Source organism: Pipistrellus hanaki (assembly GCF_964339955.1).
Source record: "Pipistrellus hanaki genome assembly, chromosome: 2".
In the NCBI taxonomy this organism is placed as follows: Eukaryota; Metazoa; Chordata; class Mammalia; order Chiroptera; family Vespertilionidae; genus Pipistrellus; species Pipistrellus hanaki.
Genome location: NC_140504.1, coordinates 155,522,930 through 155,549,089, shown reverse-complemented (window position 1 = coordinate 155,549,089; position 26,160 = coordinate 155,522,930). Strand labels below are relative to the sequence as shown.

Here is a 26,160-nt window from a genome sequence, read left to right as displayed (position 1 = left end):
ATCATCTTTAAATGACCTGGTTTATTTCTCGGCGCTAAAAACATATGCAAAATGCCTCACTGCCTAGGGACAGCCTCCTTTCATTCCCTGGGGCAGTCTGTCCATCTTTCCCTGATCTTCCTGCTGCTCTGCTTAGAGCTTTCTGTGAGTGCTTATGTTAAGACTAGTAGCCCTGTGCACGAATCCATGTGCCAGTAGCTCGCCAGTAGCTCACTGCTGTCCTCCAGTAGCTCTCTGCCGCCTGCTTATAGCTTGCTGCCCCACCCTCCTGCTGATCCAGTCATTACGCTTCATGGCATAATGACCATTTGCATATTACATCTTTATTATATAGGTTAGTACAGTATAGAGACTAAGGGTGTGTGATTGGCAGTCCAGAGAGAATGAGGATTCTGGCTGCAACTTATGAGATACTTAATGACTCTAAATCTGCATTTTCTTTTCCTTAAAACGGGGAAGTTAATACCTGACGTGTTAAACATTAATATTGTGTGAAGTCTTTGGTACAATGCCTGGCACATAGAGGCTCAATAATTGTCTTAGTATTAGGTTTTATCGCAATTTGCACATTGACAGGTCTGCTTCTCCGGTTATCTATGATCTTCTTCAGGTCCAGAACCTTGTCTTGGTTCATTTTGTATCCTTGGGACCTCCTACGTTGTTGTCTGAGCCACGATAGATAATGTTTCTAGAAGGGACAGAGAAAGAGGAGCGAGGGAGTTGGGGCATTTGTGGATGCACCTGAGCTTCAATCTAGAAAACTGAAAGCGGGTCAAAGGCCTCAGCTTTTCCAGCTACTAGCTGTGGAGTGTTCAACCAGCCCCTCAGTTGTGTGTCAAACTCATTCTCTTTATCAGCAAAATGGGTTTGCTAATAACAGTGCTCAAGCATAACATCCTGAAGAGGATAATTTGAGACGATGTATTTTAGAGTCTCTTGTAAATTGAAATATACTTTCCGGGTTTGTTATGAGAATTGTCGTCGTTATGACAAGATCTGCCTTTGCTATCTCCTTGATTTCACTTAATAATTAGCTAGCCAGAGTGCAGTAACAGCTGCTTATGGAATAGAAGGCACCGCATTAGCTGCTGCAGGTCTTTGCTTTCATGATGTTTACAGCATGGAAGGGAGGTTAGAACCCGGGGCCTCTGCCCCCAGCCATGACAGGAAGTTTGAGAGAACTCTTGGGCAACGGTCCTTGACCTCAGCTGACCTACCTCAGCGAACGCCCTGCAGCTGCGGTCTCTGCAGTGACCCCTAACAGCACATGCCTGCCAGGCCTGCCCAAGCCCGTCTCTGGACTGTTTCCACCTTTGTCAGATGTCACCAGCACCGTCCTCTCATTTGCCTCACAACACACTTTTAAAGCAGCAGCCTGTATTCCCTCTGCCATCAATGGCACAGTGGCACTGCTGGGGGAGGTGGGGGGTGGGGAGGGGAGGGGAGGGGCCAGGTGCCAGCGGAATGAAAGCCAGGGGCTGATTTCTGACAGCCCACTTCCCCACTCTGCGCACCGCACTCAGGGACCTGCTCTGGGACTTTCATTTTCCCCCTCGCTCACAAAGGTTCTTTTTCCTGAGGTACAAATCCCCGCGTGTGTAAGTCTGAGAGCCCCTGGAGAAATACAACTAAAGGGAGATTTTGTTTCAATTCCTCTTACACTCCAGCGGGGAACCATAAAGCCTTCTCAGTCCCAAAGCAGCTCTTTATCGTAGACACTCCCTGCAAGTGTTGCCTAATCCCCCCCAAGTCCAAATCCAGCTTTTCCAAACCGACCCTTTCATCTAACGAAGCACTGGGATGGACTTTAAACCCCAGTTCTTAACCCTGGAGACTCAGGTTGGATTTCTCCATAACAGTTAGAAGAGTTAGCTCACTTGCATATTGTATTCACTTTGACACAAATGACACAAACTTTGTGGCTTAATACAACACACATCAAGGTTTTGGCAAGGCTGTGCTCCTTTCTGGAGTTTCGGGGCGGGGGGGGGGGAGGGGTCCATTTCCTTGCCTTTTCCAGCTTCTTGAGGCTGCCCGCATTCTTTGGCTCCTGGCCCTCTTCCATAGCCAAGACCCAAAATGGCCCGCAGAATCTTCCTCACTTTGCATCACTCTGACACCGATTTGTCTGCCTCCCTCTTCCACATGCAAGGACTCTTGTACATTGAGCCCACCAGATAATCCAAAATAATCTCCTTATTTTAAGCTTAGATCATTAGCAACCTCACTCCCATCTGCTACCTTAATGCTCCTTTGCCATCTGACACATTTACAGGTTGCAAGAATTAGGGTGGCGATCTCTTGAGGGACCCTTAGTCTGTCTCCCACCCATGTTAAGAGTGATGTCAGGACCTCCAGATAGCTCTGTCACAGCAATTAGCAAATATGGCCCAGGGGCTGGCCACTTGTTTTTGCAAAAATGAAGTTTTATTGGAACTTAGCCACATGCATTTGTTTACTGGTATGTATTGTCTGTGGCTGCTTTTATGCTTTAAAATGGCAGCATTGAATATCAACACAGACTATATGGCCCAGAAGTCTGAAATTATTACTACCGACCCTTTTTTTTTTTTTTTTTTTCTGTAGCACTCCATATTTTTCTGATGCTGACTATAGTTCTGTTGAACTCAGGGACCTTGTAGATATCTCTGCCTTGTTTTCCATCACGCCTCCTCTCCCCCCCCCCCCCCCCTATACACACCTTTAAAATTCCTAACAATGCTCTGCCTGCTATTCCTCTTCTAGCCTGCCATAAAACTATTGAACTCTAGTAGTAACGCCAACTGCTCTTTACTTTGATACATACTGTTCTCCTTGCTTAGATTGCATTCACCTCCTTTTTTTTTTTTTAAATCTCCTGCCAAGCAAGCTCTTATTCATCCTTTAAAAACCTGCCAAGGCATAACTTCCTCTTGGAAACTTTCCCAATCACCTCTACCCAAGGAGCAAGTACTCCTATTCTCAAAACAGTTCTTCTGTAAGTGCCTCAATGATAGTAATGACTGCTATGTTTACCCTTCTCAGTATCCCCTGTGCCTAACATAGGGACTGACCTGTTATATATTCCATAAATATCATTTTCGTTGATGTTACTTTAAATATTGCCATTCAGAGATGAGGTCCAGGTTAATGGCAACAATGGGTTCTACACTAATTTAAAATTCGTCTCTGCTGTTATGAGGAGGCTGGAGATGTCAGTTCTCTACTCCTGGCTTCAGTTTCTTCAACCAAGAAGTGGATTAAACACGCCTGGTCTCTAAGGTCCTTTCCACGGTGGAAGATTTGGCCTGGTTCCTTGCAGGCGCTAAGGAGAGCAAAATCTCTTGTATTAGGCTTGTGCCCCGGAGAGCTGGAAATCATCCAACACATACAGTGTACATATATCACTCCTAGCTGTGCTTTGGCTATGTGGCAACTGCAGACTGAGGAAATGGGGAGGAGGGAGTGAAGGAGAGAAAGGAATTGGTGAGATTAACTGAGGGGATCTTGAATTTGTTATTGACCTTTCTCCAGAAGCCAATTAGGAGACAGACACCCATCCAGGAGAGTCATGGCTCTGTAGTGTGTCCTCACTATCCCCAGCCTGCAGTCCTATAGCATCCAGGCCAGGAGCTTTGTCCACTTACCAGAGATCTGCCCCAAATCTTCATAACCAAATTATAGCAAATTCAGCTCACTCCCTTCCTCCACAAGTTCTCTCATACCCAACATTGCTTCTCCTCGTATGTCCCTCTCCAGAGCTAGAAACCTTGGTGACAATATTGGATAACTTCCTCTCCATAGTCTTCCATATACCATCCCTTATGAAGATATAATTTTTCCTTCCAACATAACTGGTACTTAGCACTTAACTCTTTTCTTCCATCCTGTTGTAACCACCTATTGTAGCCTGCATTGTTTTCAACTTAGGTCCTTAAGTAAGGTCTCCTGGGGTCCCTAACTCTAGCTACTTCCCATCAAATGCCAACTTACATATTCCTGCTGGCCTAATTGTCCTAAATTCCCTTTTTCTTCAGATCTCTCTCCTGTTCATGAACCTCCCATAGCTTCTTACTATCCCTAGCCCTTTCTACCAAAGTTTTCCACTTCACTTCATAATCTGGACCCACCCTGAGCCTCTAGCCACTTTTCTTCAACACTCTCTGTTCAGTAAGACTTACCTGCTTTGCATTTCATTTTGGACTCCATGTGTTTCCTCCTATGATTACCTTTCCCTGGTTTTTAATCCAATTAAGTTCACTGCACTGGCACCAACATTTATTAAGCACTTGCTCTGTTCAAAGCCCACGTACTCCTTTGCTGCTCTCAGTCCTTCGCTGATGACTTAACCCAGAGCCCACAGTGTGCCCTGGCCATCCATCTTCATTCTGTCTGTATATTGCTGCTCCCCTCCGGAACTACATGTTACTTGAGGATAGCAACAACTGTGTCTTTTGCTTCTTTGGAGCCACCCCAAACAGTGGGTCCTGCCATTAAGCCCAAACACCCAGGCCACTTTCCCAGACCATTTATCTATTTCCTTTCCTACCTGTTCTGTCATCTAGCTATACATTGGCGATAGATAGTACTGAAGTCTACCTCACAAGGATGTTTTGAAGATTAGAGGTATTTTGTCCACGTGGACTCTCTCAATGGTTGCTATGATTAACATTATTCTTCTCATCCATTCTTTCCATGGCCCATCAGGTGGTGGTGCATAGGTTCTTGAGCATTTGGAGTTAGAGAAAGGAACACCACTAGACATAGAAACTGTTCTTGCCCCCATCTCTTGATTGAAACATTCCATACTTAACACCTCCCCCACAAATCATAGTAGGCTATTGCATTTTAGTTTCCCTGTTCATAAGGCAAGCACTAGTTAAGTGCCTGCTGTTTCCCAGGCACTGTTCAGGGCTTGCCATTAGCAATCTCAGTGGCCTTTTCTTTGTAAATGAGTCATTACCTCTTTCACGTCTCAGACCTAGCCCTTTCTACCTAGGAGGAAGTGCAGTGTGGGAACTGCAATTCAAAGTCTTCACCAAGGGCTTGGTCCTGAGCCGTGGCCACGTGAAACTCACTCATCTCCACCCTCTCCAGTTCTGCTCCTGGGTTGGGGCTGCCAGGTGCCAGCTGGGGCCTTCCGTCTGCTGGCTGCCTGTGCTATCCCATTTCAGAAAAAAAAAAAAATCATTTCTATTCCAAGCTACAACTACTTGAAATTCATTCAAAGTGTAGCAGTAATTCATCCATTCAAGAAATTCAATCAGTGAATGAATTCAACTGAGTAAATGTTTGCTAAGTGAAAGCCATCACTCAACAAGACTGACAATCGCAAAACATCTGCTGTATGTTTCTGCAATAAGCTTTGTAATAGAACCCATTTTTAATTTTTCAGTATTTGTTTGTTTAGTACTATTTTGGAATAATACCACTCCTCATAATTCAGAGGAATTTTTTAAACTAGATTCATGGCATTGTGTCTAAGTGCCAGAAGAACCACCAAAACAACAGCAACCTCAGGTAATAAAGAAAACCACTTTTAAAATATTACTATTGGAATCTATTATTTAATTATTCCAGTTTTAAGGCTGTTCTGAATTGGTGTTAAATTGATATATGTGTGTGAGGCTGGCCTCAAGAGGCCTGGGTCTCTGAAATGACATGCACAACATTTACAGGCCTTGTGTGTATGTGGTATTCAGGAAGAGATTGATTTAAGCCAACATTTTCTACCTCGCCTGCACATTTATGTTGGCGGGATTTCACTGGTAAATATTGGTCTAAAGCAAACACTGAAATCTTTAATCACTTTTAGACAGACACTGCATTATACTGCCTTAGGCACTACATTAGGAAGGGAGAAATAGAGGAGTCAGCGCAACTGATAGCCACCATCTTTCAAAGGCAAGAGGGAAAATCAGAGTTAAGTTAAATTCTGCAGAAGTAGGAATGCCAAGTAAACCATTGCCGGAATACAAAATTTTGTTTTTCTAAAGTCTGGAGCTGAGTTCAGTCAAGTGACGTAGTTTACAAACCAGGGGAAATTAGGGCAGGAACGGAAGTACCGCTAAATCAGGAGAAATTGGCCAAAGGAAGCTGGGCCGGCTGTGACACACACAGTGCTGGCTTCTTTCTCCGAATTTCAAACCATTCTTGTTTGCTACTGTGTCTAGCTGGGTTGCCATGAAACCTGGGCCTAATTTCATACTTTGTTGTATGCTTGTTGGAAGTTCTGAATCTGCTGCATAAAGCAACTGCCTGTCTACCTGCAAACAAGGCTGCAAAAAAAGCATACTGTTAACCTTCCTCACACACACACACACACACACACACACACACACACACACACAAACACAGCCCCACCCCAAACAGAGTCACTCGGTTTTTCTAGTTCTATGCCTTCATTCACATCCAGTGGTTCTTACTGAGTCATCCAGAACCCCATAAATCACCCTGAGAGCCTGAGTCTCTTGCTATGTTCCTTCCTCCAACCCCTAACTTCCACTCTCCCTAAAACTCCACCCCTCTCATTTCAGAAACCATGAACTGCTTAGATGTTTTTAAGGATGTCTTCTGAAATCTATGATTATCTCTGGTTAATTAAACCACTGCAGCCCTCATTCTAGGGTAGATGATGATAAGATTTGAAAGAAGCAGGGATTCTGCTGAATGAATGGCCAGCCCTACAGAAGACTGCCTGAAAGAAATTCTTTTTCTTTCTTTCTTTCTTTCTTTCTTTCTTTCTTTCTTTCTTTCTTTCTTTCTTTCTTTCTATCTTCCTTTCTTCCTTTCTTCCTTTCCTTATTTTTAAAGTTTGTATTAATTCCCAGGAATCTGAAGAGGCAGGACTGGGGCGGGGAGGGGGAAGAGGGAAGAGAACATAAAAGACTCAGGTAGGGTAGTTATCCTCAAAACCTGGCTGAGGTGGAGGTCACGTGGAGCAATTCTACAAAGAACAAGTTCTCAGAACCCACTCCAAAGGAACTGCTTCAGTGGATTTGGGTTTAGCCTGGGACTCAGCCTCAGGAGATCCAGGTGCAGCTCTTTCATAGACTGGTGCAATGTTGGAGTGTCAACTTTGGATTCAGGATGGATTAGAAACCGAGTTCCAGCATGTACCTCCTAGTGTGACTTTGGGCAGGTTGTATAAGCATTCTGAGTCTCCATTTGCTCACCTATAAAATAAGAATAATAACTTTAATGAGGTTGTTTCAAAGATTAAATGAGGTAACATCCAGAGTCTCTCTTGTACTGCCTGACTTATGGTAAGTCAAAAGTCAAGTGAAGCCAATACAAATGTCTCCTTGGGACTTACCCAACAAAGGCAGCCACTAAGACATTCCCAATGGCACTGAAGGCAGACTGTCTAAGTCTGAATTCTGGCTCCACTAAGTCTGTGACCCTGAGAAAGCTACCTAATTTTTCTTTTCTCATCTGTACAAGAAAATGATCTATTACATATAAAATAATACTCAGGTCATGAAATTATGATGAAGATTTAATTAATTCATGTGTGTAAAGTGCTTGGAAACTATAACTGGTACTCAATAAATATTAACTGCAATCGTTATTGTTGTTACCACATCTTTTCAACTGAGCATTTGTGTAGGAGTGAATGTTGACTTTGGAGTGTTCAAGGCCTTGCTATAGCCTTATGATCTGGAGCAGGGCTGTCCAGTAGAAATATAATGCAAGCCCCACAGGTAATTTTAAATTTTCTAGAAAACACATAAAAAGAAACAGGTAAAATTTGTTTTAATAATGTGTTTTACTTAACTCAATATATCCAAAATATTATCATTTCAACATGTAATCAAATATAAAATTTTATGGAGACATTTTATATCATTTTTTCCTACAAAGTCTTGGAAATGCTGTGTGTATGTTACACCTACAGCCCATCTCACATTAGAGTGTCACATTTTAAGTGCTCAGTGGCCTCACAGTAGCCAGTAACTACCATAATGAACAATGAAGAATTTCAGATTTCTAAAACAGGTGCCCGCATCTTGATAAGACCCAATGATGTCATTTGTGAAAATGGAGATAACTTTCCTGGCTTTGTTTGCACAAGAAAATGAGCAAACTTTAAAGTGTTTTGTCAAGAGGAAAAGACTGTATGTAGCAGGCTTTCTGTTCTCTTCAACACTTGACTGTCAAACACAACCCCATTCTCACTTGGTGAAGTGCCCAAAGTCCTATGTGATCTGAGACATCACCCAGGAGAGCACCAGGTGGAGGCACATTTCTATAGGCAAGGGAGATTTCAGCTGATACTGTTTCTGGAAACTGGGAAAATTTTAAGCCTTCTTCCCTCCACCTACTGCCTTCACTCCCAATGGCAAATACCTTTGCTTCTACTCTCCACTGATTCTTGAAATTCCTTTGATAACTTTTATTCTACAAGATAAATTTAAGATACAAATAAATCTTCCATTCTCTCTGATAACAACCCAGTTTGAAACCTCATTACTTCTTAACTCCTGACTTTTCCTGCAAATAACAGTCCTAGATATTGATTTCCCTTTCCTTTATCCATCTGTGCTATCTCTGAATTTTACTTGTATCTTTCATATGGCAACTGTCAAAATCTATTTGGGATTCTAATAGTGCACAGAGACCTGCAGTAAAGTGAATACAATTTGAAGAAGAAACACATGACAAAGTCTGCATGTGATTTTGCAGATATCCACTGAATAGACAGAATGTCTCCTATATTAAAACTAGTAAGCCTAGAGATCTAATCAAGATATGAGTGAATTGGTCTGCAGACTGAAAGGTCCCAGGTTCGATTCCGGTCAAGGGCATGTACATTGGTTGCGGGCACATCCCCGGTAGGGGGTGTACAAGAGACAGCTGGTAGATGTTTCTCTCTCATCGACGTTTCTAGCTCTCTATCTCTCTCCCTTCCTCCTCTCTGTAAAATATCAATAAAATATATATATATTTTAAAGATATGAGTGAAAATGAAATATAGAGCTCATTAATTGTGGTAGCATTAAATAAATCAGCAAAAAGAAGGAAGTTTGTTTGGAGACTACTAAAAAAAAAAAAAAAAAAGAACCAGCAACAAGCATCTCCAACATCATTTTACCCAATACTATTCAGTAACAAAGGTTGTTTTCCTTTTTGGTAATCAGTATCTCACTTATTGATATGTTGGGCATATCAGCAGTTCAAACACTATTTTTTTTTACTCCTACTAGGTAATAGATATTGTGCTGCATAAAAGACCAGCCAAAAAGATATGTTCCCTGATCTCAAAGAGGTTACCATCAAATCGGTGAAGAAAATAATTTCAATGAAATATGGTCAGTTGAAAACAAATACCCACATGTAGTATTGTGGGAACTCAGAGAAAAGGAGCTTAATCCAACTTTATTATATTTAGAAAGCTTTGTGGGGGAGATGACTCTAGGCTGAGTCCTAAAAGATGAATATTTCGATCGGGTAAACAAAGTTGGGAAGGCAAATAGAAATGTTTAAGCAGAGACTACTGCAGTCTACCTCAATGGTGGAGCTGAATATCTCAGGCTTGAGAAAAGCAGCTACTTAGATCATCCAACAACTGTTCTGCTTGGACTTCATGCTCACTATGCAATGTGATAGTTAGAATTTGGTCTCCCAAGTCAAGGCACATGTGATGACCAGACAACATGAAAAAGGTCCAGTAAATTATTGCTCTCTATATATTGCTATATATTGTTCTCTATATATATACTAATTATTGCTATATATATTACTAATTATTACTAATTATATATATTACTAATTATTGCTCTCTCTATATATACTATATATTACTAAATGGATAGAGCCTTCTGCCTGCGGACTGAAGGTTCAATTCCAGTCAGGGGCATGTACCTTGGGCAGGCGGAAGGCTCTATCCATTGAGCCAAACCGGTTTTGGCTGGAATGATCTTTTTAAAATGCAAATTGGGCTTGGCTACTCCTTTGATAAGGCTTCAAAAAGTTTTCTTATTGTTTCCAGAAGTCCAAGGTTTTCTTCATGACCTTGCATGACTGTGTATGAGCTGATCTGACTTTTTATATCAGTCTTTCTGTGTTCCCACCACATGGACTTCACACTCTGTCATTGAGCACACCCTTACGTTCCTCTGGCCTAGAACGCTTCCCTCCCTCTTATACCTAATTCTGTTTTTTATTGTTGTTAGTTAGTTTTTACCAGAGAATATTTTTTCCATTGATTTTTAGAGAATGGAAGGGAGGGGGGGAGAAAGAAATATTCCTGTGAGAGAGACACAATTGATTGGTTGCCTCCCATACATGCTCCAGCCAGGCCCAGGAATCAAACCTGCAATTAAAGTACAATATATGCCCTTGACCAGAATCAAACCTAAGACCCTTCGGTCTGACACTCTATCCACTGAGCCAAACTGGCTGGGGCTATAACTAACTCTTACTCCTTCAAATATAACTCTCTAAGGTAGGCCTTCCTTAAATTCTATTCATTCCCACTTCTCAGCTATTTGGTCCCCTGTTTCTGCTGATTAATACCAACACAGGTGGATAATTAAGTTCCTTGAGCACTCTTTCACTTTGGTGGTAGATGTTAACTGCATTGAGTACAGATGCTCATTAGTAAATAAATGCCAAAGTCAGAGACCTTTTGAAGAACAGGTTTTATTAAGGGTAAAAACATTGAAAAAGTAGGAGGTAGAGCAAAAGGAAAGAGAGCATGAAGTTGACACATCAGAGACATACTTATGCTTGCAGAAGCCTGTCTGGGTGAAAGAAAGAGAAACTTGGGCTATTTTTTTCTAACAGGCCCCATGGCTTAACAAAAATGGCCATGATATTCAGAGAACTTGGGTTTCCTTCTCCCCACTTCCTTCCTCCCTTCCTTCTCCCTCCCTTTTCTCTTCTCCCTTTCCATCTTTCCTCTCCTTCCCTTCCCAATTCCCCTCAGCTCCTTCCCCCTTCCCCTCAGCTCCTTCCTTCCTCCTCCTCTTCTCCCTCCTCCTCGTCTTCTTCCTACTCCTTCTCTCCCTCCTCTTCTTCCTCACCAGCTACCTGGTCATCCTCCTCCTCCTCCTTCTTGTTTCTCTCCCCCCCCCCCCCCCCCCCCCCGCATCTCATCAGATGACTTTGAGTAAATTATTAAATAAATATATCTCCAAGTTTCAATTTTTTCACACGCATAATGGAAAATGTGTGTCATAATAATAATAATTTCTATCTCATGAGGTTTCTTTTTCAAGGAAAAAATTAGATCTGGAAGTGAAAGTGCTTGGTAAACTGTCAAATTATAAATATAAATGCTGGTTGTGATTGAAGTTTCTTTTTTTTGTGTTTTTGGATTTTTGGGTTTTTGTGTGTGTGTGTTTGTTTAGGTTTTTTTTTTGTTTGTTTGTTTTTTGTTTGTTTGTTTGTTTTTATGGTTGTTGTTGTTGTCTTAGAGGAGTATCAGCATCACAATGACCTACTTTTCACTGTTATTTCCCTTAAGGACAGTGAACCTCTTCTGTGAATCCACCCAGCATGAAATCCCTTTCATATGCAATTGCAAAGTTCCATATTTATAAAGGCACATTAACAAAGTTCTGCCTAAGAAAGGCCAGGTAGATCTTACAAACTGCCTTTAGAAGAATTGTGTTATGTAGTGTGTGTATTATCTAGTTCCTGTGATTGGTTCTAAGAATGTTTAACCTAAGGCAGGGGTCTTCAAACTATGGCCCGCGGGCCACATGCAGCCTGCAGAGGAGTCTGATCCTGCCTGCCAGGTTTTTTGGGCAGTGAGCGCAGCCGAGGTGTTACATTAGGGATTAGTAGTTCATATAGTCCGGCCCTCCAGCTCTCTGAGAGACCGTGATCTGGTCCCCACTTTAAAAAGTTTGAGGACCCCTGACTTAAGGTATCAACAACATGCTTTTTGAAATGTTGCACTGTAACACAGGTGCATTTCATCAAAATGAAATATATCTTTGGACTTAATAACTTAGAATGAAAAGAAAAGTTGTACTAACAATATGATGACCAAGACCACTAAATAAATAGGGTAAAAGCCCCAATCTAACAAGGAGAGTGATCTTCATATGTGTAAAACTGTTTTACATTTTAACAAATACTTATTGCACTGTGAGGAGGAACGAAGGAATGAAACAAGCACACTAACTTTACCACCAGTAGAGTCTAGTGAGGACATCTACAGGGCTGGAAGCTTGTGGATAAAGCAAGAGTCACAGGCTGAATGTAGAGATCCAGCTAACACACACTTGTCACATCCAAGCATCAGAAGAATGGTTTTTTAGTTTTCCCCATCAACGACTCCTTTATTATTATTTTCCCCGTGGAGCCATTGCTTTAGAAGATTTTGTCTATGAAAACAAAACTGGTATTTCAAGGTCATAATTATCTACCAAATTAAAATTTTTGGTTATTTTATGGAGGGTTATTTCATGTCATTTCATTTATTTAATTGTGTTCACAAATGAAGAGCTGGGAAAGGTCTTGTTGAGGTGTTTTCCTCACAGTATCGAGTTTGTTTTGAGGTGAAAGGTGCAGATTTTGCTGTGATCCCTGTTCAGTGCCCTGCTTTTATGGAGTACTCCCCCGTCATCATGCGGGGGTAGCTTCATGCTAGCTTGCCCCCCACTCATGTGCCACCAGGCTATTGCATAGGCCACTGTGTCATTTGGGTCCTGATCAAAGGTACTCAGCCAGCTGATGGGAGCTGAAATTTAGCTCATGCAACACTTCTCGTGCTTTCTTCCCAAGCTGCCAGCCAACAGAGGACACAATTTTCTAACTTCACAGAGACTCTTGGGGTGGGGAACAGTAGAGGGGAGGGAGCAGGTAAGGCGCCCAGCTTCATAGTGCAATGGACCATACAATTCCTGAGGTGTCCTGTCATTGCTGTAACCTGGCATCCATCAGCAGGCTTGGCACATAGGAGACACTCAATGTGTTCTGTGGAATGAATGAATGAATGAACAATAGCTTTCTTGTACAATTCTCTACATCTGAAGGTCCAGTGATTTGGTGTGTCAGGCAGGATTTGGTGAAAGCAGAATGATGTAGCAGGCCAGGTCTATATTTTAGAAGGGGACACCAACAAACGCCAACCAAGAGGCAATTTCTTACATGAAATCATGTGGTGGGAGAGACACCTTAATGTCATGGCCATGTGCTCTCCTCCCTAGCACAAGAGCAAGAGGCCACTCAACTCAGTTAACAAATAGGTGGCACCTCAGGAAAGTAACCAGAGCCAGAGAGATTTCAGTGGCCAAAAAAGTTCCTGACAAGGACCAGGCACTGTGCCAAATGCTTGGTGTGCTTTGATTCACTGAATTCTCACGGCCAGTTTTACAGGTAAAGGAATGGAGGCACATTCAGGCTACTTACTAAGGTCACACAGCTATAACAAAGCAAAACCAGGATTCATAAACATCTGGATCAGACTCCAACATGTTCCACTTAGTAACTTCAGTTACTAAGAGCGTTCTGGTCTATGCAATATCAAAACCAGTGTCTGTTGGGGGTTGGTTTTCAGCTGTGTGAAATTTACTCAAACTCTGTTGATACCCATTGCTATCGTTCAACAACAGAAAGGAAATGTGTTTTTAGAAGCCTGGCCCTTTATGCTGGGCTTTCCCTAGATGGGACTCTCTGTAGAAAGTGTACAGGGAAAATCAGACAGAGAAAAGTGCACAAATCACAAACAGAAGTCTGAAATTTTTCATAAAATGAGCACACCCATGTAGCCAGTACCCAGACCAAGAACGAGATCATTATCAACCTCATAGAAGGCCCCCCGATGTCCCCTCCCAGTCACTAACTCCCCAAGCTAACACTATCTTGATTTCTAATAGCATAGATCATTTTGCTTCTTTTGAACTTTCTCTAGCTGAGTCCTGTTTTTTTGTACTCTAATATCTGCTGTCTTTTGCCTGACATTATGTTTATGAGATTTATCCCTGTGGTTGCCATGGCAATTATTCTGATTGATTCAACCACCATACAACATCATGAATAGCTACCAGCTTCTCTAGTGGGAAGAGAGTCTGATTATGTGAGGCAGATTTAAAAAAAAAAAAAAAAAAAAAAAAAAAAGGTTATTTATGGTTTTTTTTTTCTGTGCACTGTCTTTGAGTAAAAAGTAGGGGAAACTTTACAGATATGCTTCTAATATGATATGCAGAGCTATGTTAAAATTGCATTTAGAAAGACCTTATATGTCAGGAATCTGAAATAGCCAAACTCATAGAAGCTGAGAGTAAGAGGGTAGTTACCAGGGGGTGGGGGAAGGGCATTGGGAAGGTGTTGATTAAAGGATACACAGCTTCAGATATATTGTACAAGGTAAAACATCCTAGAGATCTGCAGAGTATAGTGTTTTTCAGTTAATACTGAGTCATATATCTAAAAGTTTGTCAAAAGTGCTAATCTTACGTTAAGTGTTATTATCACACACACACACGTACACACACACACACACAAAGAGGGAGGAAGGAAACTTTTAGGGCACCTGAGGTCTGTTACCAGCTGGGGCACTGACTTCATAACTGCTGAAATCTGTTTCCATGTTTTCACACTATGAGCCGGGCTATTTGTGACCAGGCCGAGGTTTCCCATTACCTTTTCGTGTCTGTCCCCCTTCTCTGGTTCTCTCCTTCTCAGCACCTCTCTGCTAACACACACACTTTTCTACTGGATTTGCATTAAAAAAATTAAAAAAAACAAAAAACAAAAAACACAACACCTGAGGAAATTAGGATATGGTCTAAGTATTAGCTGAAATAGACAATTATTAAAATAAAAAAGGGGAGATCATTGAAAAAGGAATGTTACCCAACAGTTTGTATGGTATGATCTCATTTTGATTGTGTACATACATAGGTACACATGCACATATATACATGAGAGGGTATGTGCAAAGGAGTTAATAATGATGATCTCTGCTTGGTAAAATGTGACATTTTGTATCATTTCAAACTTTTGCTTCTCTGCAATTTTCTGTAATGCCTACAGCCCATTAAGAAATGCAATATTCACAAATTGTGCAAAATATTTAATCTTGTCAAGTATAATTTCATGTGCATTCTCCTATTCCACCTTCCCTGTAAGAACAGGGTATTTCCCCCTCATTTTTCTCAAAGGAATTTAATCTCAGCAAACTCTGGTAACTTGCCTGAGGTCACCCACTGAAGCAAGATGGAGGGCCAGAACCTATAGGTCTTCTGAGTAAAGATTGCACAGCCGCCCTGTGCTAGTGGCTGTTAGGTGGGTCAGAAAAGGAAACCTGAGACGTAAGAAATGACAACATTTAGGGAAGCAATTACGCAAGTTTAAATAGAAAAGACCTAAGGGTAAGATGTTACCTTAAATGCAGCATTTTTAGGAAGGCATGCATTTTCAGCACTCCTCTGTTTCTTCAACCAAGATATAATCTTGCCAAGCATCTTGCTCTGATACTTTAACATCGACTTCTGAGCTGGTGCTTTATGGTAAATTAAAGATGATCATACCTCTTCAGCGCCCGTCACACACGCATGTTGCAAGGATTAATGAGGAGTGTGCTTGGCGTTCCTTTGAGAGAGCTACTTGAATGCCACGTGTTGTTACCAGATTAATACTAATTATAATTATTCATCCATTCTCTCTTCCTGTTTCTCAGGGCTGAATTCAATACCTACCAGATCTGCAGAAGGAAGTAAATCTTCCTTTGCCACTCTTGTTGAAGTAAAAGAGGGAAAGAAGGGAAGAATAGAAGGGAGGTTGGTTCTTCCTCTTCCCTCTGGAAATTTTTGACAAAGAAGGTTGACCCCATGACCATACACTGTTCCATTACCTGCTCTTATCCCCTTGAGACTTGCTTCTGTGGTGTGAAGCATTGTTCCTTTTCAGAGACATTTCTATAAGACAGGAAACAGGGCATACAACCTGTGCAGTCACATAGCACCTCCCCTCCCCTAAATGTTTCATAGTTGCTGTCTTGAAACTCATAATTTTATCTTAGATTTGTAAGTGTTGTTCTTTTTAAGTGAAGTCTGATAGGACGATGCAGTATACTCCAGGGCCATTAGAACCTTGGCTCTGATGCTGTTGTTCTACCTCCTGTCACCTGCCTGCCTCCCCTGGACATGTTCTCAGGCACCCATTTTCCTGACCCCTGGCCATGTGGGCCTTACCCAGCATCCCTCTCCCTGCCCTCACCCATGACCACAGCTGACATCTGTTCCCAGTGGCAGCCTGGGTGCAGATGCAAAGAGTTAGATGTGTGTGCTTTGCAAAGTTTCAGGAGGGGCATGGCAGCATCCATCCATGCCCTGGGTTGGCATGGCTATAAGATGGTGGACAATGGCCCTGTTGTGGTGGGAGTGAGTTTCTTGCTCCCCCCACCCCCCCGGTCCAGGTTATCTAGCATGTCCCAGTGCAGAGGCTGTAGTACCTTTAGCCGCCATGTATTTGCTGTGGATTGGCACATTGGCACCATGAGGAAGTGGCTTTCCCAGAGCCTGACCCTAGCTGGGGTATGGCACATCAGTGTGGAGCTGGCAGGTGGGCACACCCCAGCAACTGCTGAGCTATGCACGTACCTATGTCAGATGATGCAGGCCTCTGGAGTCCTATGAGAGTCTGTGCTCTCCTCATGGTGTCCCCATGCCTGGGGCACACATTTAAAGAGTAAAGAAAACACTCCCCCCATTCATTTAATTGTGACAAATGTGCCATAATAATGTAAAATGTTCACAGTAGGGAAACCCAGATGTGGTATATGTGGAACTCTTTTGTATTGTCTTTGCAACTGTCCTGTAAATCTAGATCTATTTTATTTTTTTAAATATATTTTTATTGATTTTTTACAGAGAGCTAGAAACATCAATGAGAGAGTAACATAGACCAGCTGCCTCTTGCATACCCCTTACCGGGGACTTGCCCACAACCAATGTACTGCCCTTGACCGTAATCAAACCTGAGACCTTTCAGTACGCAGACGACACTCTATCCATTGAGCCAAACCGGTTTCGACTAGATCTATTTTAAATGAGAAGCTTAAGAAAAACAATAACACTGTGACAAGTCGAGAGGGAAACTCTAGAAGAAAGGAAAAAGCTTCATATTTTACTACCTTTAACTGCACTCTTTTCTGCTTCTTGAGCAAAGGGCCTGCATTTTCATTTTGCACTGCACCCTGCAGATGACATAGGTGATCCCAAGGGGGAAAACCCTTGTTAAATATGCAGTTCTTCCTTCTTCCTGATTCTCCATTCCCCCACCCCCACAAATGCCAGGCCTTTGGGTTACTTGGATTGCCATTAATAATTATACTCCTATGTATGGACTACCTACTAAGAACTAGCTACCATACCAGATGCTTTATATACTTTATCCCATTTTATACCTTTATAAACTTACGAGGTAAATATTTGAATCCTTGTTTTAAGATGTAGGAAGCTGAGATCCAGGATCACATGGTGACTGGTAGAAGAGAAAGTCACGACGTGTGAGCCTCACTCCGAAGCTGCTCTTTCCACAGCGATACAGTTGTTCCATCCAGCCTCTGGGTGCCCAAGTGCTTACTGGCTGCTTGGGCGGGCGAGCACTTTGGTTTCCATTTTTGAGAGTAACCGCTGGCACCGAGCTCGGAATCTGGTGCTGGTGCTACGAAGTTATAATGTGGAGGGCTGCCCTGGACCCTTCCTGAGGCTGAATCATAATCAGCAGGGGTTTAAGGCTCCCATACTTAGCCCACTCTGACACCTGTGCCTTCTATCTCAGTTTCTGTGATAAGACAGCTCTACAATGGAGCAGGAAGAGGAGAGTCTTGACTGTCTATTAAGAATCTGGGAAGGAACAAATTCTTATGAATGTAAAAATGTCATCTTTTTCACTTAAAAATTATTGTGGCTGACCAGGATAAGAAAGAGCAGTGGAATAAGTTCCTGTCACATCTATTGGCCAGTCACTGATATCTCAGTATTGTGCCAGGTCGAAGAGCACATGTATTCTTGTTCTGTGTAATAGGCCAATGATTTTCAACCTTTTTCACCTTATGGCACATGTAAACTAATTACTAAAATTCTGCAGCACACTGAAATAATCACACCAAATATATATATATATATAGTATATATATATATATACTATATATATATATATATATATATATATATTATATATTGCCAATCTGACACACAAAAAGGGTATAATTTTGATTCATTCACACTGGGCGACTATTGCGTTGGCTGTTATCATTTTTTAGTTTGACAACCTAAGGGAAAAAGGTCAAGGCCATTGACTACATAGTCAGGTATTGCATGTTTTAAAAATTCTTGCATCAGACCAGCTGAACATCGCTGTAATAGACAATGAATACTCTGTTGTGGTAGCAGTCGGATCTTTGAAGAGTCCACCTCATTCTTCAGTGCTTCTACTGCTATCATTACTGTGTTTCCTTTGTCCAGTGTGAGTGCAAACCAGAGCCCCTTTTTCCTCTTAGTGAAAGAAAAATGTGATATATCATCTTAGAGTCATGTTGCACATCAGCTGATTCAGCAGGCTCTGAGTGAGTCCCTCACTGCCCACCATCCTGGTGAATGGCTGACCATAGTCACTGAGAACCACCGGTTGTGGGTAGTTAGGCAGTGGTTGGACTTTTTATTTTATGAGAGACCAGAAATGAGGAGGGGAGGGTCCTGTCACTTCAGAAAAAGCTTCCTTGAAAGAGATACTCTGTGGAGGAAACAGAGGAGGCAGAGCTGGGGAGGTCTTTTGGACACACTAGAGAGTAAGTGAGGAGATTCTTCGTGTTGCCCCAGCATTGCAAAATTGAGGAGGCAGAAAGGCTGGCCTGAAATGAGTTTTGCTAAAAACACCTCAATTCTTGACTGCACATTTTTGAGGAGTGTGAAAATAAAAAAAATAGAGGAAGTCACCTCCAGTGGTTTTGTGGGTTTTTTTAAAGTATAACATACAGGATATGGAGTTTTAACCCCTGTTTGTTCTGAAGTGAAGGCATATTTGAGGAATAAACAAAGCACCTATTCTTTGAAATGTGCCTCTGTGACCGAGGGAACCCAATCACTGGGAATCACTCTTCTGTTTATTCCCTTTTCTGCTTCTAAGAGTGAGTGAGTGCTACACACACCAGCGTATTCAAGTAATAATAAAAAGCTATGTGGTCTCCCTAGACTTTCTTTGTGAACATATGAAAAATGTATTTAAATCTGACAGGAATGTGTGTAGTCTTTCCTGCGTCAGAGCATCCCACACAAGATTTTTACTTTTATCAGTGCTTGCACTTGGACAGGTTGGTAAAGTTCATGGCTGGCATGCCCCTCGGACTCAGTCATGCACACAGGAAAGTCTGATTTTATAACTGTCTGTGGCACCACACACTCATCTGGTATTTACAAAATGCATTCAGTGTTCACGAGTATGGGGTTCTCCAGTCAGTAACCTTAAGTATTAATTTAGACTCACAAACTTTTGGACATGGAATGACATGTTGTAAACACTTAAAAAAAAGCTGTATTATCCAGCAAAAATACGACCTTAAAAACAGCATTTTTTTTTAATAGACCCCGAGAGACATTCCCAGAAAGCCTAGGTTCCTCCAGCGACAAGTCAGAGCCCCCCCCCCCCCCCCCCCAATTAAAACGCACAGGGGCAGCCTTCCCCCTCGGGCTCCACCTGAAAGTCCGGTTCAGAATTTCCCGGTGACCCTGGCCCTTGCAGAGAAGTCTGAGCTTTGTTTAGTATAACAAGAGCTGCCCCTACTCCCAGGCCAATAAACCTGTTCACATAAAACTCCAGTCTCCCTCAGACTGAAGTCTTATCAGGGAGACCTCATTTCGCCTCTGCTTAGAGGAGAGGTGCGGGACAGGGGAGGGACAGCCCACCACGCGTCTCTCCGGTGGGTGCGGGACAGGGTTGGCCAAATTAGAAGTTCCTCCAGCACGTACACACTTTCCCCAGAATGAATGGCCGCGACCTCTTCGGATGACACTGTCAGTCACCCCCACCCCTCCAAGGGCCGGCTGTCTGTTTTCCTTAGAAGAACAGCAAAGGGAGCAAAGGCTTCCCTCATTTCTCCTCTCCCCGGCAAACACTCAGAAATGACATCACGCACCCCGAAGAGCCCCTCGATGACTAAGGCAGCCCGAGCCTGAGAAAGCGCCCTGCCTCTGCCCCGAGTGTGGGACACATGTGTGCTGATGCGCGTATAAGAGACAGCTCCCCGCCTTCTTCCTCAGAGGAAGTTTCTTGCTAGATCACAGACACCTCATCCAGGCAGGGGGCGTGAACACTTGGCAGGGGCCATCCCGGGCAGAGAGCACCGCGGTGATTTGTCCTCCGGGTGGAGAGAGCTGGAAGGAAGGAGTCGGCACACAAATAATGAAGGAGCTCGGAGCCACCTTCAGTAGCACCGGGATCAGCAGCGGCGGCGGCGGCGGCGACTCTGCTATGGACAGCCTGCAGCCGCTCCAGCCTAACTACATGCCTGTGTGCTTGTTTGCAGAAGAATCTTATCAAAAGTTAGCGATGGAAACGCTGGAGGAACTGGACTGGTGCTTGGACCAGCTAGAGACCATCCAGACCTACCGCTCTGTCAGCGAGATGGCTTCAAACAAGGTAAGGGAAGAAGGTTTTATTCAATAAAGTGGGGCTGGGCGGGGAGCTCCAGACTCCCCTGGCCGCTGCCTGCCTGCCTGCCTGCCTGTGGCAGAGGTGCAGCCTGGACAGGACCCGGAGGGTGGGTTTGCTGAGCTGCCTCAGAGGATCCTGTCTCCAGGTGCCACACTTGGCTTGGGTCTTGGTGCTGCAGAAAAGTTTAGGATCCTCAGTGCGCTGTGATCCCCAGAAACCAAACTTTTTTCTTCTTGATGGAGTTCGGCTGCTATGTTTAGGTGGAGATGTGCTAATAACGAGTAAGGATCTCTAGACAGATGTGAATGCCTTAAAAAAAAATCGTCAGAAAGATACACTCTGAATGAATCTATAGGGTAAAAATGCATAACATGTGTCATTGCAATCCAGTGTTTGACATGTGTGTTGTTGTTGTTGTTTTAATAAGAAAATGATATTGTCCTCCAGATATCAATGGAGAGAATGGTTTGCCCTGAAGTTTCATAAATTTGGAAATTCTTCTCAGGACATTCTGGGATTTTCTAACAGTTATGTTGTGATGCTGGCATGGTTAAGATAAGGGTGGGGGGGGGGGAAGAAAAAAGAAAAGAAAAGAAAAAGAAACAATATACCTGGTCTCAAAAGCAGAAAGTTTTTTGTTTTTTCTAAAAGGTTTGCTGCTTTTTAAAGTGGAATCATTTGAGATCAAGTTTTACCCCGATCGCAAAGAAATGGTTTTATATACAATCCTCCTACAAAACTTAATGTTGAAGAACTTTATAGTGTATCATTTGTCTAGTTAACACCTGGAATTAGACTGTAGTGGAAGTTGTTGCTCTTTGCTTATATTTTTCTCTTGGAGAGTGTGTGTGTGCGCACACGTGTGTGCGTGTGTGTGGATACACATATACAGATATGGAAAGCCTTAACACTGTACACTCACAAGTATACATTTTCAGAATCCCCAGTCATTTTCAGAGGCATTTTCTCATTGTCCTATGGTTCTAGGGCTGGAAAGAGATTTTGCTCCATACCTGTCAGCATGCACTTTCCAGCCCCAGAGACACTGGCAAAGGTGGCTTCCTCCTCCCCGTTTCCTGGGGTTAAAAGGATCACCTCTTCCCACCAAGGCTCTCCCAAGTATCTGAGCCAGGAAGCCTGCCTCCAGAGGTCCTGCAGGAGGGGAGGGCAGACTCCGCTCACTCCTGGTTTATTGGTTAATGAAAGAGCAAATAAATAAATAAGCTCCTTTCTTACATTTTAGTTCAAATTGAAGTAAAAAAAACAAAAACAAAAAAAAGAAAAAGGATTGAGGTTTAACTATTTATTGATTTTTCTCTGAAGTTCTCCCTTGAAGGCTGCATTTTGGGTTTTTCCAGGCTGTTGTAAGTCTTAACTGCTTCCCCAAGAGGAAGGCTTAACTGCGTAATTTCTCCAAACCACCCTGTGCTCCATGTATAAGCATTTCACACACGCTTTACCTACCTTGAAGCATCCGCAGATGTATGTTGTGATTACTGATACCCATGCAAGGCGTAGATTCAATACCTGAGGGTAGTTTTTTCAGCAGCTTGCACCACAGCGGACATGCTGAACTTTCTTCTGGAGTCACTAAGATGAAGTAGGTAATTCATTCCAGGGGGGTAGGGGAAGAATGGTCATTGAGAAACTGCAAATTGCCATTATGTTTTCATTTTGAGTGTTAGTATTAGATTCAAACGAGGTTGGAGTCTGGAGGGCTGAAATTAGACATTGTTGTACAAATTTATTTAATTTTTTTTATATTCAGTGTCATAGTTAATAAGACTCTGAGACCAGAGACTGCCGGCCCTGGTAAGAATTCCAGTCACTTCAGGCTTCCGCTCCTCCTTTATGGTGTCGTGTGCAGGAAGCAATGAAAGTTGAATAGAGCTAACCCTAAAGAAAGGGCTAAACCTTAGTAATTCTGATGCAGTTAGCTTAAGTAGAAGGCATGCAGGCTCACCTGTTTTCTAACTCTGCAGTGGAAAGGTTGAAGGGCAAAGCATTTATCCAGAGGATGAATAATGCCCAGCTGACAGCTGAAATCAATTTGAATTTTTAAAAAGATCTCCCTCTTTTTACTTAGCTTTTCCCCCACCTCCCCAAGTACTGATTACTTAGATAATTATCTCAGGTAAAGTTTAATTCTTAGCAATATATAATATAATAATAATATAATATAATATAATATAATATAATATAATATAATATATATAATTAATATAATAAATAGTTTTGTGGTAACCAAAAAAAATAATAATAATTGATCTATGCTAGTTACAGATCTGTGGTAAAAATAAATCTCACATTCAGTTTTATATGTTGTTAAAATTTTAGAGCATTTCATCCTAGTTGCTATTTAAAAATTATAGTCATCATCATCATTCTTATTACTGTATAGTCTTATTTGGTCATCCTTTACTTACTCTCAACGAACGAAGGAGCCACTGCAAATCTCTGAGGTAAACACTTGAAAGTAAGTGTGAAGATGTTCTGTAGAGGCAGTATAAGGAAAACCTGAGTTTCAGTGTCAAAAGATCCTGGTTCAAATCCCATCTCTATAGTTTGCTAGTTACTTGACCTTGGCCAACTTAACAACTCTATGACTTAATTTTCTCATCTGTAAAACAGGGATAAACTTGGTACCTACTTCACAGAGCTGCTGTGAATGAGATAATGTATCTAAAGCACTCAACAAAGCACCTTGTGTGCAGTAAAAGTTCAATAAATGACAACTTAATAACAACATATACTTTATCTTTGCAAAAATGTATGTGTCCCTAGCTCTGATCAGCTAAGCGACCTCTGAACTTAAGAATTGTGTTTGCAATCTCGGAATTTATTGAAGAATGGTGATGGGAGAGCCAGTGTTTTGCTCAGGGGGTGTTTGGGAGTTACATAGGGGCCCGGGTGTATGCAGCTGGTAGGGAGCTGACTGTCTAGTGGAGGAAAAACAAGCAGTCCTTCATATTTACTTCATCTGGGTAGGGTTGTGTGTGGTGTTTTTTTTTTCTTTCTTAACCCTTTTACATTTTGAAGAAAACTGAGACTCAAATATTATAACTGGCTTCTCTAAGTGTGCGTTAGAGCCCAAAGAGTTAGATTAAAAACTGTTTCTGTGACTTATGAAAACATAGACTCCTTGGCCCAAATTTCCCTCAGTCCTTCATGCTGGCCACAGGCCAAATGGAATCCCAGAATTATAAAGAAAGATGCAGCCAGGTAAGTTACTGTCATGGGTTATTTCCCCTCAAGAATCACAACAAGATAGAATACATTAAGCAGGAGTTTTATGAGGCAATGACATTGTTTCTCAAGATGAAGAGGGTGTCTAGTGAACCTTTTACTAGCAGCCCAAGCTCAGTTAGATGTGTGAGAGCTGTTTTCTTTAAGGACCGATTGCCTTAGATTTGTTGATTAATGGTGGTGTTTCAACTTTTATCGCCTCCTGAATTAGAAGAATTGTTTTATACTTCAGTGAAATGCATCAGAACATGAGTTCCTCAGTGGCAAAACAGTCAGATGTTTTGAAAACAGGATGCTTTGGCTTTGGCTCTGCATTATAAAAAAAAAAAAAAAAAAAGAGGAACGGAAAGAGAAACAGTATAGAAAGGAAGAAACCAAATAGCCTCAGCAGGATCCCCAGCCCAACAGGCATAAACACTGACCTATCTTCCTGACCTTCTCTGTGGCTCAGTTCCTGCCCTCCTGTCACCGAAGCCGGCTGAAGTCATTGGAGGAGGATAGGAGGAATGGCGCAGCTGCTATGAGGGTGACTAGAATTTCCTGTCTCCTTCCTGACAGTCGCAGTCAGAAAAAAAGTACAGAGTTGCAACAACAGTGGCCGAGGAAGGACCCACACAGAACAATCCCACTGAGGCGTAGCTGTGACTGATGAGGAAGCGGGTAGCTTTTACTGGGAAACAGAGTCTCTTGCCTAAAATTTTCAGGTGAAAAAACGTCAAAGGGGTCATGGGTACCGAGCAGAATGGATGTTTTACGAAAGATGAACTTGCTATGGTATTCATTAAGGACCTCTGTTCAAACAACTGCAGATTGTTCTAACTGGAACCCCCCACAATCCTTTTCTTTCTAGACTAGCTTTGCCCTGGGGCTATTTCATGGGTATTACAAAGCTTTGAGACTTATCATGAAAATGGATGCTCTGTTGTTGAAAAGAGCATTCTTGAATAATATCAGTACTGTCTTTAGAATGAAGCATCAGGATCTGACACATCAGTAAATGTTTGCTAAGAAAATCTATAAAAGGAATGGTAGACTGATGTTTCTTTTTTTTCTGAAAGCATCATGAAGTCCGCTACACAAACCATTACAGAGGAAATGAGTCCTCCTGGCTACGTGGGTTTATTTTTCAGTTGCTCAAGTGCGGTACTGCTGGAGCGTTGAACATAAAGGCAACTAATTGACTAATTGTCTGTGCTCTTGGGTAGGAGGGATAAAGGCACACAATTCTTCCAATCTGGAACCACCTGGGACCCACCTGGTGGGATATTGGAATGTGGTCATGATAGGCTGATTATGTTAGTGGTGAAACAGCACCAAAATGCTACCAGAGGGGTTAGACCAGACCTCAGTTCAGCAACCTCAATTCTTGAGTTTAGTTGAGGAAGAATTCAGAGCCAAGGAACTCAAATCTACAGAGAAAGTTTTTAGAAAGTCACAGAGATAGAAAGAAATGAGCCAATTGGGCTGTAAGGGCTCAGGAAATGAGTTACAGAGGCAAAAGAAAGGTCCTTGGAGCTTAGGAGAAAGACAAAGGTGACCATACCTGGGGGAAATGGAGAGGAAAGGGCATGGACATGCTGAGAGAGAGAGAGAGAGAGAGAGAGAAGGCACAATAGGTCCTCCGTCCTGAGTATGTTGATCCCCCCTCTAAAGGTGGGCATATCAAGGGAGGTTCCCAAGGGAGAACCTCAATGGAATATTCTTCAGCTTTCCAGGTGTGTCCTTTCAGGGTCATGGTTTCTACTGACTGGTTGGTGCCAGGGCAGGGGGTTATTGGTGATTAGTCATCAAAGCTGGTCCTGATGTCAGCCATGGTGTCACCTCACCTGGTCTTGCTGCTTTTCTGGACCTAGAGCTGAAATACAACTGAAGCCTAGATGTTATCTCTAGTTTGACTTTAACTCTGAAGCTTTGTTACGAAGATTAATTGATGCCTGTCAGAATCACATTGTCTGGAGGGCTTAATGCTTAAGGGAGTGGTTGTGCAAGGGCTTGTATGGGAGGCTATTCTCCACCCCCCTTTTCCTCCTCTAAGGGGATCTACCACCTGACTAGCAGCATGCCAGGGGAGAAAGAGTCAAGGAAGGGTCTAAAACCGATGAATGACCAGTGATATGAAAGATCAGGGGTCTAAACCACATGATCAGCGATATGCTAGGGGAGGAAAGGTCAGCCTGGGGGTGAGGTCCTTGTTTTCCCAGTTTTGCCTGTCACCAGGCACTCAGGGCTCTCCACTCTGGTGACCTTCCATAGCTGGCTTATCATCCTGGCTCTGCCCATGCCTGTCTGACGGGCTACTACAATTACCCTAAAGTTAGCTGA

The 26,160-nt window shown here is 42.5% G+C and overlaps 1 protein-coding gene across 3 annotated transcripts in view; it reads left to right on the top strand.

The window, feature by feature from the left end:
• The window catches only part of PDE4B (phosphodiesterase 4B), a 423,560-nt gene that overhangs the window by 360,908 nt on the left and 36,492 nt on the right, over positions 1–26,160 (top strand). For all 3 annotated transcript variants that reach the window (XM_084871377.1, XM_084871378.1, XM_084871379.1), the window contains one exon: positions 20,465–20,577. In XM_084871377.1, the coding sequence (XP_084727503.1) occupies positions 20,465–20,577 (113 nt within the window). The remainder of the gene's footprint in view (positions 1–20,464; positions 20,578–26,160) is intronic.